Source organism: Brassica napus, chromosome A9, assembly GCF_020379485.1.
Source record: "Brassica napus cultivar Da-Ae chromosome A9, Da-Ae, whole genome shotgun sequence".
Classification (NCBI taxonomy): domain Eukaryota; kingdom Viridiplantae; phylum Streptophyta; class Magnoliopsida; order Brassicales; family Brassicaceae; genus Brassica; species Brassica napus.
In genome coordinates this window covers 35,886,579-35,910,181 of record NC_063442.1, presented here as the reverse complement: position 1 = coordinate 35,910,181, position 23,603 = coordinate 35,886,579, and the positions used below count along the sequence as shown (strand labels likewise).

General features: G+C 37.7%; 6 protein-coding genes, 1 long non-coding RNA gene and 1 pseudogene across 7 annotated transcripts; 4 read left to right on the top strand and 4 right to left on the bottom strand.

Annotated features, from left to right (window-relative positions):
• On the top strand, positions 1 to 2,382 carry LOC106451582 (eukaryotic translation initiation factor 3 subunit E). The gene is made up of 8 exons (XM_048741215.1): positions 1 to 320; positions 394 to 548; positions 734 to 961; positions 1,043 to 1,164; positions 1,336 to 1,555; positions 1,641 to 1,783; positions 1,913 to 2,050; positions 2,129 to 2,382. The coding sequence occupies exons 1-8, from the start codon at positions 101 to 103 to the stop codon at positions 2,226 to 2,228; spliced, it is 1,326 nt and encodes a 441-aa protein (XP_048597172.1). The 5' UTR covers positions 1 to 100; the 3' UTR covers positions 2,229 to 2,382.
• Positions 2,383 to 2,541: 159 nt separating this feature from the next.
• Positions 2,542 to 4,179, bottom strand: LOC106451581 (protein FATTY ACID EXPORT 1, chloroplastic). The gene is made up of 6 exons (XM_013893529.3): positions 3,973 to 4,179; positions 3,495 to 3,693; positions 3,191 to 3,358; positions 3,018 to 3,064; positions 2,895 to 2,935; positions 2,542 to 2,801 (listed from the first exon to the last, which is right to left on the bottom strand). The coding sequence occupies exons 1-6, from the start codon at positions 4,069 to 4,071 to the stop codon at positions 2,702 to 2,704; spliced, it is 654 nt and encodes a 217-aa protein (XP_013748983.2). The 5' UTR covers positions 4,072 to 4,179; the 3' UTR covers positions 2,542 to 2,701.
• A 1,351-nt stretch (positions 4,180 to 5,530) lies between these two features.
• Positions 5,531 to 6,902, top strand: LOC106451586 (glucan endo-1,3-beta-glucosidase, acidic isoform-like). Its single transcript, XM_013893532.3, has 2 exons — positions 5,531 to 5,719; positions 5,821 to 6,902. Exons 1-2 carry the CDS (start codon positions 5,629 to 5,631, stop codon positions 6,756 to 6,758), a joined length of 1,029 nt encoding a protein of 342 aa, XP_013748986.3. The 5' UTR covers positions 5,531 to 5,628; the 3' UTR covers positions 6,759 to 6,902.
• Positions 6,903 to 8,277: 1,375 nt separating this feature from the next.
• LOC125578459 lies at positions 8,278 to 12,885 on the top strand (annotated as a pseudogene).
• LOC125578460 lies at positions 10,275 to 11,904 on the bottom strand. Its single transcript, XR_007316571.1, has 4 exons — positions 11,512 to 11,904; positions 11,364 to 11,432; positions 10,845 to 10,888; positions 10,275 to 10,516 (listed from the first exon to the last, which is right to left on the bottom strand). It is a non-coding gene; the product is annotated as an uncharacterized LOC125578460 (long non-coding RNA).
• Positions 12,886 to 14,163: 1,278 nt separating the features above from the next.
• On the top strand, positions 14,164 to 16,764 carry LOC111198011 (glucan endo-1,3-beta-glucosidase, acidic isoform-like). Its single transcript, XM_022714603.2, has 2 exons — positions 14,164 to 15,635; positions 15,737 to 16,764. Exons 1-2 carry the CDS (start codon positions 15,536 to 15,538, stop codon positions 16,672 to 16,674), a joined length of 1,038 nt encoding a protein of 345 aa, XP_022570324.2. The 5' UTR covers positions 14,164 to 15,535; the 3' UTR covers positions 16,675 to 16,764.
• Positions 16,765 to 16,965: 201 nt separating this feature from the next.
• LOC106368013 (UDP-N-acetylglucosamine--dolichyl-phosphate N-acetylglucosaminephosphotransferase-like) lies at positions 16,966 to 19,727 on the bottom strand. Its single transcript, XM_013807882.3, has 11 exons — positions 19,292 to 19,727; positions 18,945 to 19,032; positions 18,648 to 18,739; positions 18,447 to 18,565; positions 18,240 to 18,355; positions 18,035 to 18,162; positions 17,874 to 17,960; positions 17,709 to 17,769; positions 17,580 to 17,620; positions 17,368 to 17,488; positions 16,966 to 17,274 (listed from the first exon to the last, which is right to left on the bottom strand). Exons 1-11 carry the CDS (start codon positions 19,645 to 19,647, stop codon positions 17,215 to 17,217), a joined length of 1,269 nt encoding a protein of 422 aa, XP_013663336.2. The 5' UTR covers positions 19,648 to 19,727; the 3' UTR covers positions 16,966 to 17,214.
• Positions 19,728 to 19,964: 237 nt separating this feature from the next.
• LOC106368015 (glycosyltransferase-like At3g57200) lies at positions 19,965 to 23,158 on the bottom strand. The gene is made up of 11 exons (XM_048741214.1): positions 22,549 to 23,158; positions 22,265 to 22,414; positions 22,114 to 22,166; positions 21,737 to 21,845; positions 21,522 to 21,659; positions 21,384 to 21,428; positions 21,118 to 21,305; positions 20,819 to 20,960; positions 20,687 to 20,733; positions 20,516 to 20,603; positions 19,965 to 20,433 (listed from the first exon to the last, which is right to left on the bottom strand). Exons 1-11 carry the CDS (start codon positions 22,912 to 22,914, stop codon positions 20,197 to 20,199), a joined length of 1,563 nt encoding a protein of 520 aa, XP_048597171.1. The 5' UTR covers positions 22,915 to 23,158; the 3' UTR covers positions 19,965 to 20,196.
• Positions 23,159 to 23,603: the final 445 nt, after the last annotated feature.

Here is a 23,603-nt window from a genome sequence, read left to right as displayed (position 1 = left end):
ATTATTATTCGAGGTAACCCTAATTCCAATATACAGAGTCTCCTCATCGTCTCCAAAACTCCATCTCTGCCGTCTTGAGAGCTCGACGGAGATTACGACGATGGCGGAAATCAAAGAGAACTATGACCTGACACCACGAGTAGCTCCCAACCTAGACAGACACCTTGTGTTCCCCATACTCGAGTTCCTCCAAGAGCGTCAGCTTTACCCCGATGAGCAGATCCTCAAGTTCAAGATCGAGCTTTTGAACAAGACCAACATGGTTGATTACGCAATGGACATCCACAAGAGTCTTTACCACACCGAAGACGCTCCTCAAGGTAATAATGTCTGTTGAAAGTTTGAGTCTTTGTTGGTTGGTTTGACTGATGATGAGTCTTGTGGTGGTGATAGATATGGTGGAGAGGAGAGCTGAGGTTGTGGCGAGGCTCAAGTCTCTGGAGGAGGCTGCTGCACCGCTCGTGACTTTCCTTTTGAACCCTGCTGCTGTTCAGGAGCTTAGGGCTGATAAGCAGTTTAATCTCCAGATGCTGAAGGAACGCTACCAGGTTTGTGTGTTTTGTCTGGTAAAGTTGTCTGATTTATGCACAAAAAGTTGTCTGTTTCGTACAAAAAGTTGTTTGCTTTGTGCTCAAAAAGTTGTCTGATTTGTGCACAGAAGGTTGTCTGATTTGCATTTGGTATTTTGAGGAACTCAGTTCTTGTTGTTGTGTGTGATGTTTTTTTCTATCAGATTGGTCCGGACCAGATTGAGGCGTTGTATCAGTACGCCAAGTTTCAGTTTGAGTGTGGTAACTATTCTGGTGCTGCTGATTACCTTTACCAGTACAGGACCCTTTGCTCTAACCTTGAGAGAAGTTTGAGCGCCTTGTGGGGAAAGCTTGCATCTGAGATATTGATGCAGAACTGGGACATTGCATTTGAAGAGCTTAACCGTGTTAAAGATATTATTGACTCAAAGGTCTGGTTTATTAGACTCTTCTACCTTTTGTAGCCTTATGTGAGTATATATATATGCTAATTAGCATTTGTTTTTGTTCAGAGTTTTGCATCGCCGTTAAACCAGGTGCAGAACAGGATTTGGTTGATGCATTGGGGTCTCTATATCTTCTTTAACCATGACAACGGAAGGACACAGATCATTGATCTTTTTAACCAAGACAAGTAAGTTCCTATTCCTTGATATAGGTTTATATATAGTAGCGAAGTAACATCTCTGTTTAGAAATTCATATCTCCATTTCATTTGAAACCTATCTATGCTTTCACCTTTGTTCTTTTCGTTTGCATCTAAGTTAGCTTTAGCTAAACATACTAATATTATTTATAATTGTAGGTATCTGAATGCCATACAAACTAGTGCTCCACACTTGCTGCGTTACTTGGCAACTGCTTTCATTGTCAACAAAAGGAAAAGGCCTCAACTGAAAGAGTTCATTAAGGTCATTCAGCAAGAGCACTACTCCTACAAAGATCCTATTGTCGAGTTCTTGGCATGTGTGTTTGTCAATTATGACTTCGATGGGGCTCAAAAGAAGATGAAAGAGTGTGAAGAGGTACAAGCCTTTCACATTTATTTTGTATTTCTGGATATGGTGTAGGATAATACAATCAAGAGTCTAACATGCTACCATGATGTAGGTCATTGTGAACGATCCATTCCTTGGAAAGCGAGTAGAGAATGGGAACTTTTCAACTGTTCCATTGAGAGATGAGTTTCTAGAAAATGCCCGCCTCTTTATCTTCGAAACCTATTGCAGAATTCATCAGCGAATAGACATGGGGTAAGTTATCATGTTCGTTTAAACTCTCTTTATCACAAACCCGGCTGGTTTTTTATGATGGCAAGAAGAGTTTGTGTGGTTTTGTAGTATAACTTTGTATTTATACTGAGAATATCATGGCCTTGTCAGGGTGCTTGCTGAGAAATTGAATCTGAACTATGAGGAGGCAGAGAGATGGATTGTAAACCTTATCCGCACCTCAAAGCTTGATGCCAAGATTGATTCCGAGTCAGGAACCGTAATCATGGAGCCTACTCAGCCCAACGTGTAAGAAGAATACCATCTTATAGTAGTCCCTTATATCTGAAAATTCTACAATCTAAACTCGTTTACCATGTAATGCAGGCATGAGCAGTTGATTAACCACACCAAAGCCTTGTCAGGACGGACTTACAAGTTAGTGACTCAGCTCTTAGAACACACACAAGGACAAGCAGCTCGTTAATCATAATTTTGCTGTCGACTCTATCCTTAGAACCCTTCCTTGATAATCATCATTTTGTTTTGTCTGCAATCAATTGTTTTTGACCTTTGAATCATGCCTACACAGATGTTCATCTTTGCAAAAGTTCTATTTAATGTTGGATTCAGATTTTTTCCTAATTTTGTTAGCCAGATTAGCCCTTTGTTTAATCTACTGAAGGTTATTTTACAATCAAAGCTTTTAAGGTTTATTTACTTGTGATTAAGCCAAAATAAGTTTCTGCCTTATATGAGCAATTTCTAATTAGATTAAGATTGAAGACTAGCATAGCATATGTCACCAGTAAACAAAACTTTCAATTACGACATTGGAAAGAACAGGTCACAGTTATTGCCTCAAAAGTCAAAAGTATAAAATTACACCAGGAATCAAACGCACAAGAGCCACCAAAAGAGAAGATCTCCATCTTTGAATCTAACCTATGTGAAGTTTCTTCAGTATGAAGGACTAGTAGTAGCAGATGGTTTAAGTTTCTTTGGAGGTGGGTTTCCTCCAGAGAGCACCACGTACGAATAGAAACACAACATGGCAGCACTGCAATGAATAAGACACGAACACAAGGTTGCATGATGAAGCCAATAAAGATGGATACATCAGACTCTTATAGATCACAAAAGAACTTCTCACCTGACGACAGCAAATAGCCCAGCAGGAAAGAGCTTCTTAGTCTGCATAAGTACAACATCAAGTAGTTGAAGCCAAGCAAGCAAAAATTAAACAATCAGAATGATCACAAAGATGATGAATTACCATAGAGTAAGCTGTGAAGTTCTTCCAGAAGACAACAGCTGAAAGCACTGCAAATTTATTGTATCGAAAGAATGAGTAACCACAATATGGACACAGTGATCTTGGTTAAGAGATGAACACTTTTTAGTATCCCACTTCTTTCCATATATCCACTAATAGTAGATGAAGATTACCTGCTTGACCTAGAATATAAGGGAAACTAGATTTTCCCTGTCGCCAAATCTTCATGCTCAGCGTACTAAGAGCTAGAAGGCCACCACCATAGAGAACCCCAGTACTTAAACTTGTATGATTTCTTGAAAACGCAAATCCAAGCAATCCCCCACTCATAACCAGACCACCTGAGAAGTAAAATTAACACCAATAAGTTACCCTGCCAATGAATACTCTGATATGAGTTGCATTAGGAACTTTAACAAGCAGCTCAGTAACGCTAAGATTTGAAATTAAGTTCTGAGAGAGAGTCACAAAAAGTACCATAAGGAATGCCAAAACAGAAGTCATGAATCTTCGCTGCTCTTTTAGGCTGTGTTGAGCCAACATGTTCCTCTTTACCCGTAGTAGTTTCATCCACTGTAGATGTTTTCTCAACGAAAGGTTTCGAAACCTCAGCTGCATAGCTCAGAGAAGCTGGTGTTTCCGAGCTGTTCCCATCAACGCATCTAACTACAAAAGACTGCCACCATGCCAAGCTTATTAGCACAGATAACGCATTAAAAAAGGCACAGAGCTACAAACAAAGAACTGAGTAAGATTGTTTCGAGCTATCTAAGACATTATAAAAACAATTCAAGTCCAAAAGATGAACCATTTCAAAGTCTCTGAGTAGGTCTAAAACCAATCAAGCTCGTAACTTTTCGACAGCAATCAGGAAATTACGATACTGGGCATCACCGTAATCAGATCAAAACGAAGAAAGCTCGGTCCTTTACATGAGATACTCGAAGAAATTTACCTCGGGGCGGAGCCTAAGGTTTGGAAACGATCGGTTCTGGAAGTTGAATTGGCGGTTGGTGGAGGAGAAACACGCAAGCTGGGAGATCTTCGCTGCCATTTTTCGAAATCTGAGACGATGATGATGATGAAGTGGTTGATTTTTTTTTTTGATTGATTGATTCAGCCGGCGTTAAGGACTCTCTTTGTTGAAAATGAAGACGATGCTGATTGGACGATCGTGGCCGTCCGTTGGGGTTTGAAGAAAACGAACGGTCAGATGTGGCGAGGATTTACGCGCATTTGACAAAGTTGGAGTTGGTTATCGTTTGGATTTATTTGGTTAGGACTTTTCTGGTTTGTATTTTAGTATCATCAATTTGATGCGGTTTGGTTTGAATTCCGATTTTTAAATTAAAACTATTATCATCAAAATTTTCAAAAGATCAGTTATTTTATTTTATTTTCTTTAGATGTTTGGAATTCAATTTCGAATTTTTGGATATGAATTTTTTTAATCCAATTAAATTATCTTTGAGAATGGTTGTTAATTCTTCGGTTTAGTTGGTTTATGATTCGATTTGGGTTAAGTTTAAATTGGGATGGGGTTAGTCTCAGGTTCTTTGTTGGGCTTATTTTGTTGTTGGGCTTATTTCGTTTCAAAGTTATAAAATCAAAACATATCACCAGAGTCTCGAACAAAGGCCCCGTAATGTGAATTTTCTATTCATTTTATTGAAATACTAAATAAGTATTTATACTCCATACGCACAACTTCCCCTTTATTTACACTTCATACCTTATTTTCTTTTAATTTTTTTTCTCCATCACTACCATTTTACCCCAATTCAATGGTATTCCACTCTTTTGAGCATATTGAGCTAATTTGCTCAAACTAAATTAATTAGCATAACCGATACTCAGTCGTTGGAGTGAATATTGGAGCGAAAAAAAATGAAAGACACTTTCTTCACATTTTAATGTTCAACAACAAACAGCAATACAGTTAGGTACGCACCCAAGACTAACCGACAACAAAAGACTTGTTTGACTTGTCCGGTTCATTGTCATTATGCTAATTAGCTGCCTTCACGACCACAAAACAGTAACCACAACGACCAACACAATCACACACCAAAACCAATGTTTTATAGAAACTTCACATGTCACAGTTAACCAAATGTTAGTAGATATATATTATGTGACATGGATTAAAATCCGTTGTTGTGAATAATGTTTGATTCTTCGTTATGGTGTTTCACCTAAACTATTCTTTCTTTTGCTTACTTTTCTTCTTTTTACGTTGTGGATTGTAGATTGTAGACTTTAGTTTCTAACTTGTTTTACGGTAACATTGGTCTAACAATATAACTGATGTTGGCTAGTGTGTGAAAAGTCTAATACTCTAATGACGTAATGATACAATTTAGTTAACGGTCGACGCGCGATTGACGTGATTAACGTATGATTCACGACTAATAACTCAACAGCTACTTGTGCAGAAAACTCGTATTCGTAGATTTTTTTCAAAACATAGCTCCCGAGAAATATTTGTTATTGGTATTTCATTCATTAATGACTGACTTTAAACCCCAGACTCGCACTATAAATAAGGTGCATACTGATACGATTCAAAGTATAATATAAAAAAAAATCCATATCTTAACTTTTCTTATTCATGAAAATGTCTGAATCAAGGATCTTATACTTATCACCAATGTTGCTGATTCTTCTCAGCCTTCTAATGGCTTCCTTCTTAGACACCACGGGTATAATCATCTTTTGAGCTTATGTAACGCCCATTAATTATCTTATTGATTATATTATATGATATTACATTGTTTGATTCAATTTTATTACTAATGATTAGCTGCACAAATCGGAGTATGCTACGGGATGTCAGGCGATCCCCGGCCAAGTCCCTCGGACGTTGTGGCTCTTTACAAGCGGAGAAACATTCAGCGGATGCGGCTTTACGCTCCAGACGCAGATGCTCTCAACGCTCTCCGCAACTCCGACATCGAGCTCATCCTCGACGTTCCCAAAACAGACCTCGAACGTGTCGCCTCCAGCCAAGCGGAGGCCGACGCGTGGGTCCAAAACAACGTCAAGAACTACGACGGTGTCAGGTTCCGTTACATCACGGTGGGAAACGAGGTGAAACCCTCGGAGTCAGCCGGTAGTATTCTCTTCCAGGCCATGCAAAACATCGATAACGCGGTTTCTGGAGCAGGCCTCGCGATCAAGGTGTCCACGTCTATAGACATGGGAGCCACCACGGACACGTACCCTCCATCGAACGGTAGATTCACGGATGAGTACAAGAACTTTCTCCAACCGGTGATAGAATTCTTGGTAAGCAAGCAATCTCCTCTGCTTTTGAATAACTACCCTTACTTCAGCTACAAGGACAACATGAACTCCATCCCCCTTGAGTACGCTTTGTTCAAACCGACCCCTGTAGTCAATGACGACCCATACTCTTACACAAACCTCTTCGACGCCAATCTTGACGCGGTCTACGCAGCACTGGAGAAATCAGGCGGAGGGTCGTTGGAAATCGTGGTGTCGGAGAGTGGTTGGCCCACGGAGGGAGGAGCAGGGACTAGCGTGGAGAATGCTATGACTTATGTTAATAATTTGATACAACATGTGAAGGGTGGAACTCCGAGAAAGCCAGGGAAAGCTATAGAGACTTATATATTCGCTATGTTCGATGAGAATCAGAAGGGTCCTCCTGAGCTTGAGAAGTTTTGGGGGATGTTTCTTCCTAGTCAACAGCCTAAGTATGATGTTAATTTCAGCTAAAATCCTTGAAGATACTAAGCAAGGGATACTGATACAATAAAATGCTTTATGTCTGTTATTTGATGGCCTTTTCTGTATTGGTATTAAAACGGGGAACGTGTTGTAATGATAAGGAATAATGAGCCTTCAATTATGTTTTACTCCTTCTGTTTCTATAATATAATGAGAGTGGTTTAATTTCTACAATGTATATACATATATTATTTTAGTTCATAGTAACACAAACGTTTGGACGTAACACAAGCCTAACTGAAGCCACCATGCGTGTATTTTTCGTCGTCCAGAACTTAAATCGACCCCAAAAAAACTTTCTTTGGCTATTAGGTAAATGACAGAACTTTGAATGATGATAAGAGGAATTATTAGTAACGAAAGTCAGCTTACCATTAATTGATTATGGCTAGTTTGTCTAATGACGTAAGGATATATAATTATATGGTCAACGATTGACGTGTGATTAACGGCTTGTACTGTGCCCACCATGCAGACAATACGGTAAAAAAAGTTGGGGAAAATAATTCGGTAAAATTATTACAAGTCATATTTTTCCTTAAGGGCATTTTTTTTAACGCTGATTTTTTATGATCTTACAATTATGATATAAGAAAGATTACATAGACGATTCGACAACCGACAATACTACTTGTCTTATGAAGACCTACGCCTAACTACATCACCTGAGTCGTCATATGAAGATCCACGTCTGACCAGATTTATTTGCACCATACTGAAAAATCCCTTGTAAGCCCTTCTGTAGTCTGCATAATTGTTTAATTAACCGCTCTTTCCGGGACTTGAAACCTGAATTTCCTGTAATCTGCAATAAATTGTATAGTCTGGGATTCGAACCCCAAACCTTAAGGGCATCTACCACCTCGTTTTATTTTTCACTTTAAAATAGAGTTTAGAATATAAATGCTCTAATAGTACTCTATTTTCACTATATAATAAAGTGAAAAATAGATTTACTCTAAATATAGAATAATTTTTTTTTTCATTACTCTATTTTCTATTCTAAAATAAAGTACCATTGGAGCAAACTCAAACTCCATTATAAAGTTACTCTATTTTATAGTTTAAGATAAAGTAACTAATCATGAGCCTCTATGTTTGTACTATCATATCTTTAAATTTATTATTCTATGGTATGTAAGTTTTACAATATTTTTCTTTCTTAAATTTATTATTCTCGTTATTAAAAATGTAAAAGATAAGTGATTTTTATTTTAGTAATAAATATATTACTATTTTACATTATTTTGGGTATTTATTTATTTATTTTAATTTTATTTGTATGGATCGAATCGGATATTCAATTAAAAAAATAAAATTTCTGATTATCCGATAATCGAGTATTCGAATAAATACGGATCAAATCAAATTGAATAGTTGATTGTTCAAATAAAATGGATCGGATCACAAATACCTCCAAAGCTTCGAATATTCGATTCGTGTACCTCCCTACCATGAGCCGACCTAGCTAGTACCCAAAGAAAACACAAGAACGATTTAAATTTGAGTATTCTGAAAACCAAATACAATTTTGTTTTGTGCGATTGATCCAACGTAACACTTAAGTCCCTCTAGCTACTTTGACCATACTAAAAGCTACTTCTGCAGAAAACTAATATTCGTAGACTTTTCAAAGCATAGATCTAGAGAAATATTTGTTACTGATATTTCATCCAATGACCGACTTGAACCTCATACTCGCACTATAAACTAGGTGCACAATGGTACGGTTCAAAGTATAACATAAAAATCTTATCTTAACATTTGTTTCATGAAAATGTCTGAATCAAGGATAGTATCCTTATCACCAATGTTGCTGGTTCTTCTATGCCTTCTAATGGCTTCATTCTTCGACACCACAGGTTGAATAATTTTTTAAGCTTATGTAACACCCAGTAATCATCTCATATGACCATATTGATTATGTTATATAATATTAAATTATTTGATGCAATTTCATTGCTAATGATTAGCTGGACAAATCGGAGTATGCTAGGGGATGTTAGGCGACCCCCGACCAAATCCATCGGACGTTGTGGCTCTTTACAGTAGAGGTGTCAACTGGGCGGGCTGACCATGGGCTAGCCCAGTCCAATTCATTTTGGGCGGGCTAAAGACGTGCCCAATTAATAAATGGTCCAACTGGACAAAAGACCAATTGGTATATGGTCCAATTGGACGAAGATCAAATGGACAATGGGTGTCCATGGGCTTCATAAAACATAATTTCATGAATTTAATAAAAGAAAACATAACTTTACAATTGAACCCAAAAAAACAGTTTTATCGTTAAAATAAAAAATTAACAATTTTGACGGAAAACGTAATTTCACAATTTTGACGGAAAAAATGAATTTCATAAAACAGCGGGAAAATTTAATTTTTCGGTTTTGGCGGAAAAACACAATTTCTCGGTTTTGGCGGGAAAACGCAATTTCTCAGATTTTGGCGGGAAAATACAATTTCTCGGTTTTAGCGGGAAAATTCAATTTTTTGGTTTTAGCGGGAAAACACAATTTCTCGGTTTTGGTGGGAAAACACAATTTCTCAGATTTTGGCGGGAAAATATAATTTATCGGTTTTAGCGGGAAAATTCAATTTTTCGGTTTTAGCGGGAAAACACAATTTCTCGGTTTTGGTGGGAAAACACAATTTCTCAGATCTTGACGGGAAAATACAATTTCTCGGTTTTGGCGGGAAAACACAATTTCTCGGTTTTGGCGGGAAAACGCAATTTCTCGGTTTTGGCGGGAAAACACAATTTCTCGGTTTTGGCGGGAAAACGCAATTTCCCGGTTTTGGCGGGAAAACCCAATTTCTCGGTTTTGACGAAAAAACATAATTTCTCGGTTTTGGCGGGAAAATATAATTTTTCGGTTTTGGCGGGAAAACGTAATTTTTCGATTTTGGCGGAAAATACAATTTCTCGGTTTTTGCGAGAAAACGTAATTTCTCTGTTTTGCGGAAAAATAAAAAAAAATTCGGTTTTGGCGAAAAAACGCGATTTCTCGGTTTTTACGGAAAAATGAATTTTTTTCGATTTTGAGAGGAAAACATAGTTTTACAGTTTCGACAAGAAAAAAATACTTTTATAATATTAGAAAGTAAACATAATTTCAAAATTTTAGAAATAAAATCTAAACTAATAATTAAAAAATAATTATAAATATTATTGGGTGTCCTTGGGCATGCCTATTTGGACATGGTCTCTATTGGTCTTGGACATTTGTTGGACCATTGTCCAATATGGACCACCCATTACTGCCCAAAACTGAAATGGTCCAAATGGTCATGCCCAACTGGGCCATGGACGTAGGCCTGTCAGTTGGGTTGGACCACACCCAAATGGGTATGTTCAACTGGGTGTTTTTTTTTTCTGGGCTTAAAACACCCACACCCATATTTAGCCCACACCCAAGAGCACCCATACCCAATAACACCCATCACCCAACTGGACACCCAAACCCACCCATTTATAAGCAATTTAAATATTGGCCCAAATCTGTTTTTTTTTTTCTGAACACATGCCCAAATCTGTTTAAATTCAATTTAAGCTCATTTTAAATATTAAACAACATTGAAATATGATAGAAATATCCAAAATTGAGTGGTAAAATTTTGAAACTTTAAAAAACATTAAAATTTTGAAAATCTGAAACAATCTCAAATGATTTAAGTTTTTAACAACACTGTTTATGAATTCACTTTGTTCCAGCTTTGTGACTTTGTCTCCTCTTATTTGCAGCCTGCAACAAAAAAAAAAAGATTCAACCTCAGATTTTTACCAAATTCTCAAGACAATTGCAGACGAAGATACAGATCTTTAGCAGTTATGACATGTAGCATAAACTTTTGCGTATATAAAAACCAGACGTGAGAAGATTTTGACCCAAGTTAATGAAAAAAAAATAGCAGATTAACTTCAGAACACAGTGTTAATGACATATAGCAGATTAACGCTGACATTAGCAATCAGAACAGAGTGTTAATGACCAAAGCAGAACACAGTGTCAATTAGCCTAACCTAATCAAAGTAGAGAGCATAAATAACAGAGAAGAGAGTCCAAGAGATACCTGAAGACCAAGCTGAGGCAGCAAGTGAATGAAAATGCTGGTTTCTGAATCCAAAACAAGACAAGAAACGAGATTCATTAGCCCACAAACTCAAACAAGTTACTTGCAACTTGCAAAAGTAAACTAAATCATTTATCTTCAGATCTATCTAATATAATAATTAAAAACTATTTCATAAAGTTCCACACGAACAAAAAAAAAGTCCATTAAGCTCCACACATAAAGTTCCACACGTGAATTCCTTCTAATCTATAGCATAACCATTCCTTCTCTGAGTTTTGTTCCTAAAGCTTAGTTTTTTTCTATTTTGATCACAATAGTACAGCTCAAGTCACAACAGTTGTAAAAGGACAGAGAATCATGATGTCCCATGGTCAAGAAAGCAACACCACTTTTCACTTTAATTTCAGATAACAATTATAAACTATCATCCATAAACTACTCAAACAAAATCCCACAAGCTTCACAATTTAACCAATCAAATTAAGTTATGACCATCACATAACTTGAGAATCATACCTGAAATCACCGCGGAGAGATGGAGACAAAGCTGAACCTCCTTATGAGCAGATAACAAGGAAGAGAAACCTTCAATCAAAAATGAGTTTTAGTTTAAAGGGTTTGAGTAAACATATATTTGGATGAGAAAACTTCAATCGAAACTTACCACAGAAGAAGACAGCTAAAAGAAGTTTCAGAGCAATGGTGAAAGACGTAAGGGAGATTACAACAGAGCAATGGTTACTGATTCATAAGGAAGACGTAAGGGAGGACTCGCGGCTACGAAAATCTGGGAATGGAGAAGAGAAATAGTGGAAGAGAAGAAGAGAATCGTCGAATGGGAGAAGAGAAGAAGAGAACGTGAATTTTCAATTTTCCCCAAATTGCCTAAACCTAGAAATTAAGTGTTTTGGGCCAGCCCAACACCCATTTGGTTTGGACCAGTTAGCCCATGGGCAAAGTGGGTTTTTAGCCCAGTTAGACCATAACTTATTTGGGTATGACCATCACCCACCCATGCTTGTTTTGAATGGGTGAACCCATGGGTGGCCCAACCAATTAACACCTACACATGGACGGACCATTTGACAGCTCTACTTTACAGTCAGAGAAACATCCAGCGGATGCGGCTTAACGCTCCGGACCCAGAAGCTCTCAACGCTCTTCGCAACTCCGACATCGAGCTTATCCTCGACGTTCCCAAAACAGACCTTGACCGTGTTGCCTCCAGCCAAGCTGAGGCCGACACGTGGGTCCGGGACAACGTCAAAAACTACGACGGTGTCAGATTCAGGTACATCACGGTCGGAAATGAGGTGAAACCCGCGGAGCCAGCTGGGAGGATTCTCTTCCAGGCAATGCAGAACATCGATAAGGCGGTTTCTGGAGCAGGGATGGGGATCAAGGTGTCGACGGCTATAGACATGGGAGCCACCATGAACACTTATCCTCCGTCGCAAGGATCATTCACGGATGAGTATAAAAACTTTCTCCAACCGGTGATAGATTTCTTGGTAAGCAAGCAATCTCCTCTGCTCTTAAATAACTACCCTTACTTCAGCTACAAGGACAACATGGACACCATCCCTCTAGAGTACGCTCTGTTCACTTCACCATCCAGTCTAGTCAATGACGACCAGTACGCTTACCAAAACCTCTTTGACGCCAATCTTGACGCAGTCTACGCAGCATTGGAGAAATCAGGTGGCGGATCGTGGTGTCGGAGAGTGGTTGGCCCACGGAGGGAGGACCCGAGACTAGTGTACAAAATGCGATGACTTATGTTAATAATTTGATACAACATGTGACTACTACTGGAACTCCGAGAAAGCGAAAGAAACCTATAGAGACTTATATATTCGCTATGTTTGATGAGAATAAGAAGGGTCCTCCTGAGCTTGAGAAGTTCTGGGGGATGTTTCTTCCTAGTCAACAGCCTAAGTATAATGTTAATTTCATCTATGCTTGAAGAGACATCTTGAAGAAGCAATGGCTAGTGATGCAATGAACAGCTATTTAAGTATTATTTGAGTATTAAAAAGTGAGAACTTGTTGTAACAATAAAGAATAATGAGCCTTAAGCTATGTTTTACTTATGTTTCCATTTCCATAGTATAATAATATAACGAGAGTGGTTTTAAAATCTACAATATATATATGATTTTTTTGTTCATAATAAAACTTTTTTTTTTGAACAACTGATTATATTAAAACTTAAAAACTGAAACAAATGAAGGTTTAGGCCCAAAGGGTAGCCCATAACAAAGTAAGAAGAAAACGGATGGGTCTTAAAGGCCATTTTAGCTAGATAGTCTACCTCCCTGTTCTGGGAACGGGAGATATGCAGGAAGTTGATACGATCAAATTTTGCCGAGAGATGCTTAATATCCTGAAGAACACCATAGATCTCCTTGATCTGAATTTGGATTGAGATTGCTCTGATGAGCGTTGCGCAGTCGGAGTGAAACGAAGCTGATCTCCTCCCTAGTCTTAGGGCTTCTTTGATACCTTGTCTGAGAGCCAACGATTCCGCCATGAGGGAGGAAGCCACGTTGTCTATGATCTGGGATCCTGATGGAGAGTTGATCGCTCGATCGAGTGTTCATAATAAAACAAAACTTATAAATCTTAGATAAAACAAACGATTGGACGTAACACAAGCCTAAACCAAAGCCATCATGCGTCTATTTTTTATCGTCCATACCAGAGATCGACCCCAAACGAACTTTCTTTGGCTAACTATAGAACTTTGAAAGATAATTAGAGGAATTATTAGTAACGAAAATCATCTTACCATAATTGATGATGGCTACCTAGTTTGTCTAATGACATAAGTATAGAGTTGGAGGCTTCAATACCCTTATCTATATATTATTTACTTAACAATAAGAATATACTTCTTCCGTTTCAGTTTAATTGTTGTCGTAAAAAACAAATTTTGTTTCAAAATAAATATAGTTTTATAATTTCAATGCAAAATTTATTAATAATATTTTCTATTTTATTTTTCTATAATTGAAATATGATTATGTGTATAAATAATTATGTTTTATATTGAAAATATGTAAAATTAAATATATTTTTAGTTTGTATGCATAAATTTAAAATGACAACCAAAATAAAACGAATGGACCATTATAGTATATAGGTTGACGTGTGATTAACGGCTTTTTAGTCTTCTACCATTACCATGATGCCAAAACCGAAGTCCTCATCGCATTTAGTCTTAAAAACCTTTTATAGTGGGGGTGTGCATGGATCCATTATGTGGAAATATTTAGATATTTAATGTTTAAATTAACTGTCACGCGTGATTGGAATGACTTATAAAGTTATAATACCATATGATCCGACCAAACTAGTACCAAAAATGATTTAAATTTAGTATTCTGAAAACCGAATACAAATTTGTGTTTGGGCGATTGATACCATTTATTCATTTAACAATTCAGTCGCTCTAGCTAGTTTGACCCTATTGAAAGCTAATTTCGCAGAAATTAACATTCATATTCGTAGACTTTTCAAAGCATATATAGATTTGGGAAATTTTATTAATGGTACTTCATCCATTGACTGGCTTGAACCCCCATATTCGCACTATAAAACAGAGAGAAAGAGTAGAGGGACAATGCACACGTGACATGTTGTTTTCTAAGTAAATCTCAAGAAATAGATACGAAAGACAGGTGAAAGCTTTGCTATACGGTTACAACATATCACCTGCAATTTCAACAGAGAATTGTTCATAACCAGAAAAGCCAGAAACAAACGTAGTTTATATAAAAATTCAGAAAGCATATAAAAGGACTAATCATAAGCTAAACTTGAATCTTGCAAGTCTTGCAGTTTTTTTTGGGTTATAGTTTTGTTTACTTAATTTATTTCCGTTTATTTAACTAAATTTGTTAGTTAGCAAGATTTTGGTTTATTTCAATTAAAATTTTATGTTAACTAAATCAGTTCAGAATTTAATGGTTAAATCTGTTTTCAGTAACCAGTTCGGTTAAGTAGAATTTAATAAATTTGTGACCAAATAATTAATAAATTTGGTGATCGGTATTAAATATGTCGCCAACGTAAAATAAATCTATCAAATTGTAAATAAATTTGTGGTCAAAAGATAAACAAATCTATCAAATCCATATTAAATCTGTCAAAATAAAGTAAATCCATGGTCAAAAGATAATAAATCAGTCAAACCGCAAATAAATCTGTCAAAAATAGGTAAATCAGTAGCAAAGAAAAAAACAAATCTATCAAATTCTATATAAATCTGTCAAAATTAAGTAAATTTGTGGTCAAGGAAACTAAATCTTATTAAATCTGTAAAAATTTAATAAATCTGTGACCAAACGTGACAAATTTATTAGAATAAATATGTAGAAATTTAGTTAAGTCTATATAATTTAAGATAAATCTGTCACCGAAGAAAAATAAATATAAGTTTGTGGTTACATAAAACGTGGAAAAATAAGTCTCTGAGTAATGACATTTTCGTAATTTTTATTTTTGATAACAAAGGACTTAGGGGTAAAACAGGTATGAAAAATAAATTAATAATTAAAATAAAATTAGAGTCATTTCAGTAATTAACTAATGAATTAGGGTTAAACTAGTTTTTTTCCCTTTATTAGTTCCACAATGGTACGGTTCAAAGTATAACATAAAAATCATATCTTAACGTTTATTTCATGAAAATGTCTGAATCAAGGATATTATCCTCATGGACTTCATCACCAATGTTGCTGATTCTTCTCAGCCTTCTAATGGCTTCCTTTTCCGACACCACGTGTATAATCATCTTTTAACCTTATGTAACACCCATTAATCATATCGTATGACCATATTGATATTACATTATTTGATGCAATGCTATTACTAATGATATATAGCTGCACAAATCGGAGTATGCTACGGAAGGTTAGGCAATCCCCGGCCAAGTCCATCAGACGTTGTGGCTCTTTACAAGCACCGCAACATCCAGAGGATGCGGATTTACGACCCCGACCATGACACTCTCAACGCTCTCCGCAACTCCAACATCGAGCTCATCCTCGACGTTCCCAAAGCAGACCTCGAACGCATCGCCTCCAGCCAAGCCGAGGCCGACACGTGGATCCGCAACAACGTCAAGAACTACGAGGGTGTCAGATTCAGGTACATCACGGTCGGAAACGAGGTGGAACCCTCGGAGCCAGCTGCGAGGGCTCTCTTCCAGGCCATGAAAAACATCGATAACGCGGTTTCTAGAGCAGGCCTTGGGATCAAGGTGTCGACGGCTATAGACATGGGAGCCACCATGGACACGTACCCTCCGTCGCACGGAAGATTCAGAGACGACTATATCAACTTTCTCCAACCGGTGATAGGTTTCTTGGTAAGCAAGCAATCTCCTCTGCTCTTGAATAGCTACCCTTACTTCAGCTACAAGGATGACATGAAAGACATCCCTCTAGAGTACGCTCTGTTCAAACCGACCCCTCCAGTCATTGACGGGCAGTACTCTTACCATAACCTCTTCGACGCCCAACTTGACGCGGTCTACGCAGCATTGGAGAAATCAGGGGGAGGATCGTTGGAAGTCGTGGTGTCTGAGAGCGGTTGGCCGACGCAGGGAGGAGCAGGGACTAGTGTGGAGAATGCAATGACTTATGTTAATAATTTGATACAACATGTGAAAAGTGGAACTCCGAGAAAGCCAGGGAAAGCTATAGAGGCTTATATATTCGCTATGTTTGATGAGAATCAGAAGGGTCCCCTTGAGCTTGAGAAGTTCTGGGGGATGTTTCTTCCTAATCAACAGCCTAAGTATAATGTTAATTTCAACTAATAAAATAAGAGTAATAGTAATAATAATTCAAAATAATATCCTTATAGAAGTAAGGGCAAGCGATGCAATAAAATGCTATTCCAGAACTGAAATCGACCCCAAAAGAACTTTATGTGGCTACAAGGATAAATGAATGTTGATTATATCATTAGTAGGGAAAATTCCATAAAATATCTCAACTAAATTTATATACCACTTCACTAAATGGCTGATAATACATATATCATTCTAGCTTATTAGTAAGTGACCACACATACATATTATATATAATTTTTTATGCAATAACAAACATTCCATGATAAATGGTTTTTGATTCACCTATTGGCTTCAATCTGGTTCATTCTCTCTACAATAAGATGAAAATGTAACAAAATACCAATATACTTATATTTTTGAGATTCACTAGCACTGATCGCGTTTTAAGGATGGAAACTATCTTTGCTAATGGATATGAAAACAAAACTAAGTTCTGTATGTGTGATTCTTGAAGGAAGAGATAAAACGAGGAGCCGTTTAAAAGATTCTTCATGTTGCAGAGATTTATTTGTACCAACCAGCAAGAAAATGCCGAAGCAGGAAACAGAAGGCGCAAGCTAGTGCCTGCAACATAAACGCAAAAACCAATTTTGTAATCTCTCTCTCACAAGTAACAACAAGCCAACTTGTACTGTGAGTGGGCATTAAGAAGCTTACCTGGAAAACAAGAAGATGAATACACAGAGACTTTTCTGACTTCCTACCAAAAATCCTCAAGTAGACGTTGACGAGCGTCCCATCTCTTGTTCCCGTTAGTAATCCCGTAGCAGGATCAAACCTGGTTCAAAAAAGAGAGAGAGAGAGGACGAGTCACGTACTCATCCGTTGTCGGCTCTGCTTTTATGTAAGAGGGGAAAGAATAAACTTACTTGGGGAGACGATGCCGTGGACATTTCACAATGCCAGCAAGCTAAAGAGTTACACAAATAGCTAGTTAGATGATTAACAAAGCAACTGATAAGTAAAAGAAAGTGTGAGAGGGAGAAAAGAGATGAAACCTGCGGAAGTGACAACAGAAAGTTCAACACTTGAGGAAGGAAAAAGATTAGGAGGGTTTCACTGGAAGGGAGAAGTTTCAGAAGATGGAGTTAGTTAGTTAGTTAGTTGCAAGCTTCACACTTTAATTAGATACAAAACCGCAAATGATGAAACTAAGTAGACACCTGAAGTGACCCAGAATGCCAACAACTGCCATAGTCATTCCAGCAAAGACTGTGTAAGTGTCTCCAACAAAAACTGCAGAAGGGTACCTAAACAACATGAATGTGGTTAGAGTAAGCATCCACTTTTTAAGTATTCCAGAGAAAAGACTTGAAAGTAATACCAGTTGAAAGCAAGCATAGCCAAGGATGTTGCCATCAATGGCTGAGTGAGATATATAGAGAAGGCATGAGCTTGACGAAGCTCAGAATCCACGGATGCTCCGATTTGCATAACGTTGTGTATCAAGATCTACAAGTAACTGAGACGCATCATTATCTTCACTTAAGAGAAACCAAATAATGAAGAATATTGACTGCAGAACTTACAGCAGCTGCAATAACTACGGTTTGTCCGATCTCAAGGCCATTCAGACCAGCGTGAATGTTTATAGAATTAGTGCAGAAGACAGCCAGTAGCGCCATATATAACTTATATATCCGTCCTGCCACAATAACAATACAATTAAGCAAAATCACTTTGAATATTAGTTTCTGCACGATATAATACTAAGTAAAAAAAAGGAAGAATTGTACCTAGATCAAGTATCTCCAAGCCAACATAAGAAACAAGAGGTTTAGGTATAACGATAGTTGTATGTCCAGCGTAAGCCATCAGGAGTGGAAGGGTTGCAAAAGATGGCAGGAGAAGCTTCCTGCAAATTTTGACAAAAACTAATATCTGAAACAAAAGTTCACATATGAACTTAAACAAACAAAATAAAGAAGTGCACCTACACTCTCCAAGGCACATCAAGGACGTCATCTACAAACCCAAGCAATATCATGAAGCAAATAGACGCTAGTGCTGCATTGTACTCCACAAGCCACTGCAACATAGAGTCATTAAGCCAGATTGTTACAAAATGTGTCTTCAAAGCACTAAATGAGCCAAGAGGTACTAACTTCATAGTTCACATCCGTCCAACAACAAAATATTACATTTTACATGAGCTTGGCCTAATCGTTGACCCTTTACTGAGCTAAAAGATATTAAAAAGCAAGCTTGTAGCTTATGAGAACAAGCACACTTACTAATGAATCTTCAGTGAAGTTAAAGAACTGGAAGATTATCGCCACAATCAAGAAGACAATACCCACAACGATTCCCAACGACTCAGGCCTACAAAAAGATCAGATGAACACAAAGTGAGAAATGGTGAAACTCACCACACCAAAGCTCTTTAATCCCACCACACAAGCAGAAGTAAAATGCCACATAGATCAAATCAAATCTTAAACTTCGATAAAACATTCATTTCAACCCCAAACAAAATCAAATCTAAAGAGACATCCAATTCAAGAAAAAACGATTGAAAACTAATACCAACTTGAAACCTTAACAACTAAAGGAAACAAATTTAAAAGAAGTAAAGACTTACACTTTGACTTCACCTTGAGGAGTGCCTCGTTTATTGATATCAAACCCAAACATGTTACGCCTCAGAACGTATCTAGCAGCCACCGGAATCAACTTGAGCGTGACGAAGAACCCCACCAAGCTAAGCCCGGCGTTGATGAGGATCGGACGCTTCAGCTCATCATCGACATTGTAGTGGAAACAGAGAAGGTAGATGTAGAGCGAGCACAGAAGCGAAGAGATCACGAAGATCACGCCCAGCTTCGGCGGTGCTAGACTGAAATCTTCGCCGGAAGCGACGGTGGGTTTATGCTCCTTCGTCGCCGGCGGCGGATTCTCTGACTTAGCCACCGAAGAAGTTCTCTTACGAGCAGTCATGGCGGATCCGTTGGCTCCTCTCCTTCGAGTCTCAGACTTTTCGCTAAACCACCGCACGCGTCACAAGCTCAACCTGGAGACGACGATACGACACCGTATCAAGAGTATAACAAAGTTTTCAATTTCACCCCACAAGAAATCAGAATTGCTAAAAACGCCCATAATTTAGTTTTTTTTTTGACATTTAAGTCCTAACCAAATAAGCAACGGTTGCTGTCAAAGTCCCTTCTTTTAAAGTTGGTGCTCCTGCTCAAACATCAGCTGAGTAACTCAGAACCCATAAGACACAAACTGTGTCAGAAACAACATAACACAGAAGAGAGCCAGTTGGATCAGAAAGGCGATGACTTTGTATTTGAAGTAATATAATCAACATGATCAAATGTTCTGGATATTACATAGAATAGAAGCCTGCTAACATTCTATTTCCTCCTATTCATCTGTGTCTGTGTATAACCTATAAAGGAATAAACCTTTTCCGAAATGTACACCAGAGCTCATGTTCAAAACCTGTGAATATCATTCTACGGTCCTCATCTTTAAAAAAAGCTATTCAGATAATGGTTCCATTTGGGTTGCTTCCAAGCCTGGAGGTGATTGTGGTGGTATGGCTGATGCTTGAGATTCACTGTCAATATCAAGATGAGCTTCCAACACCCTCCTCCTACCAGTAGCCTGAGATGATTCTCGGCTTATGCTTACGGTTGAAGAGTTGTTCAGAGACATGTGAGCTGAGGTTACCACCGAGCTGAACACACCTGCCTCTCTTAACTCTTGGATTATAACCTGTGACAAAAAAAAAAGATGAATGCAGCTTGTGGAAAACCAAGCATTAAGAACAAGGTTTGGGTTTGTGGTTACTTCTTACCATGGGGGCATAAATGCGAGTTAGAATCCCCTTCCTAAGGAGTTTCAACTTCAAATTTGCGTCCGTCCACACAACGTGCTCTCTGTACCTGTATTATAGTGTAGCTTGTTAGAATGCACCATTGGAAAAAATGGGATCAAGGAACGATTGTATTTGAGTCAACATTGATACCACTGAAGCATTTCCTCTGAGCTTGCTGTTGAAGCAATGATAAATGCCTACACAAAAATGATGACCAAGTGCTGTGACTTGTATGCTTCAGAACAGTAAGCAAGAAAGAAAAGGTATCAATTTCCCACTCACAGCTCTGTCAAACTCCAACATGAAACATCTCTTAACATCCACCTTAGTAGGCTTGCAACCACAACGATCACGTCTTGAAGTAAGATCTGAAAACTTGGGATAAGTGTAGTGCAGAATGGCCGATTCTTCTAGTTTGATCTCTCTGTCAAAAATGATGCCACAATTGAAATTAACAGGATCAGGCAAGTCAATGTCTCATTACAAAGAAAAAAGCATGCAAAAGAAGTTTCTATTGAATAAACAACTCTAGAATGATAGACCAAGAAGTGGTCTAAGAGCCCAACGAGAGAAGAGCATACTTTGGACTCTTCCTGTAGTTGTGCCATCTATGAGCACCATTGGGACGAAGATGGTTCTGAACACGAGCTGCAGCTTTTCCATTTCCATAGGTTAAGAAATAGTTTGGATTTCCACGAGTGGCTTCTTTATAGTTTCCAAAGTAAACATCCCTCGGAAGATGGTCATAGTTCTTCTTGAACATTGATACCTACAATAGAAATGCGTAAACAATCTTCAGATGGTTACTAAGAAGCAAGTAAATACATAAGATGATAAAGTTCAGTACCTCACTGAAAGGCTCTTTGATATCATCCCTCTCAACGCTGCTCTCCTGAAACAAGGAGACAACGCTGATGAAAATCCAGAATCAAGAAGAATTAGATTCAGTATAAAGATGAAAAATCCTCCACTCCGTAAGACTCACATAGTTTGGAAAGATAACTGCGTCAACGTCTGCAGAGATATTTCCAAGCAATTTCCTTAAAGAATACTCATAGGAGGTTCCAGAAGGATAAATAAGCTCGTCGGTGTCAAGATGAATTATCCACTCCATACCAGAATCCTAAATACACACAGCATAACATATATAGTATTACCACATGGCGTAATTCAACTATATGGAAAAAATGTAATAGATACCTGAGCCATTTTGATTGCCATCTCCATGTTCAAAGACTGTTTCACGAATAATTCATAGTTACAAGGTTTGTAAAAGAAGCTCGCCAACCAAGTCTCATTCCATATCCGGCTGTAAACCAAAAGGAAACGAAATAAGGTAAAGAAGAGAGACGCATCAATCACAATGCAGGCACATCATATTCATTACTAATCTTTTCTAACCATAAAAAAAATTGATGCTAATTGATAGATTCTTCACAGCCCCAAGCCAAAAATTCAGAACTTCTCTAAACTCAACTAGGGAGAAACTACTTTTCTACCATTTCACGAAGGAAAAAGAATATATCATGTGCACAAAAGAAAGAAAAAAAACCCACAAAGGCTCACACCATAAGTACCTTTTAGCCTGCTGCTCTTCTAACTCTTTTGTCCTGTGTATAACTTTTACACCCTGCAGAAGAAAAATAGCATTGGTCATAAGAAGACACGAAAAGAAAACTACTGGTTACAGGAAGAAAACAAATCAACGGATCAAGCTCTAGAGCTTACTGGTATGCTCTCCAAAACTCGAGACACGTTTGGAGCTGCAGCTTTCCCCTCAACAAATAGATAAAACGTTGAAACTCCAATAACTTTGTGGTAGAAAAGCCACGGCAGTGTTTGCTCTAACCCAGCAGAAGTGCTTGTTGTAATACATATCTATCATATCAAAATTCTCAAAAAGTCAGAATCTTTAAGCCATTTCATGAACCCCAGATTAGAAAAAAACACAACTTTATATCAGATCATAGCAATTCAACACCAAATCAGGAAACCCAGATTGGATCACCCACCTTAGGATTCAGATCCGACTGGTAATCGAAGCTCCAATCCCTGAAATAAGGAAACGAAGGCGCACGGCTCTGACCCAGAAGATCAACGCATCCCGAATCGGAATTCGAACGACCACGCAAGGAGCGTTGTTGTTTCTCGTGGGTCGAAGCCATTCCGGGGAACTCGCGATGATCCGTGGTGGACCAGTGGGTAACCGGGTCGTCGAGTCCGCCGCGCCATTGGAGGACGAAGGCGAAACAGGCGAGGGAGAGAGGGAGAAGGGTCACGAGCAGTAGAAGACGCGAGTAAGAGGATGGTGATGATGATGAAGAAGAGGAAGAAGAAGACGAAGGGGGTTTTGAGGAGGAGTAGAACAGACCCGCCATGTGAGAATGCAGAAGAAGAAGGAGATACGACACTATGAATAATCCATAGGGGAGGTAGTATGTATATAGAGGAGGATGGTGAGGAGGGAGAGGAAGAAGTTGAAACTGAAAAAAGAGTTTGAAACGAGAAAAATTGGAGTCGAAGCCGTTTTGACAGTTGGCCTTTCTCCTTTTTTTTCTTCCTATATTATCATTTAAAAATTAAAAAATATATATATATTGACAAAAGGAAAATACAAATTAATATCATATTCACATCCAAAAACGAATTAATATGATATTTTAGCGTGTTTTATTTTCTTATAAATTACTATATATCAGAATGAAACTCAAATTAATTAAAATTATATAAAAATTTAGAGAAAAATACCAAAATAGCACTAAATCAAGTTTTTGTTCTTAAACTAGCACTCAAGATCAAAAATCACAAAAATAGTACTCAATTGATGGGGTTTAGGGTTTAGAATTTAGAGTTTAGAGTTTAGGTTTTAGGGTTTAGAGTTGAGAAGTGAAGTTTTGGGGATAAGATTTCAAATTTTGAAAAATAAAAAAATTTAAATTTTTCAAAAAATAAAATGCTATTTTGGTCATTTTTAGTTTTTGAGTGCTATTTTTGTGATAGAAACTTAGAAATGTGCTATTTTGGAAATTTGCCCAAAAATTTATGTTTTTTCTATTTTAAATATTTA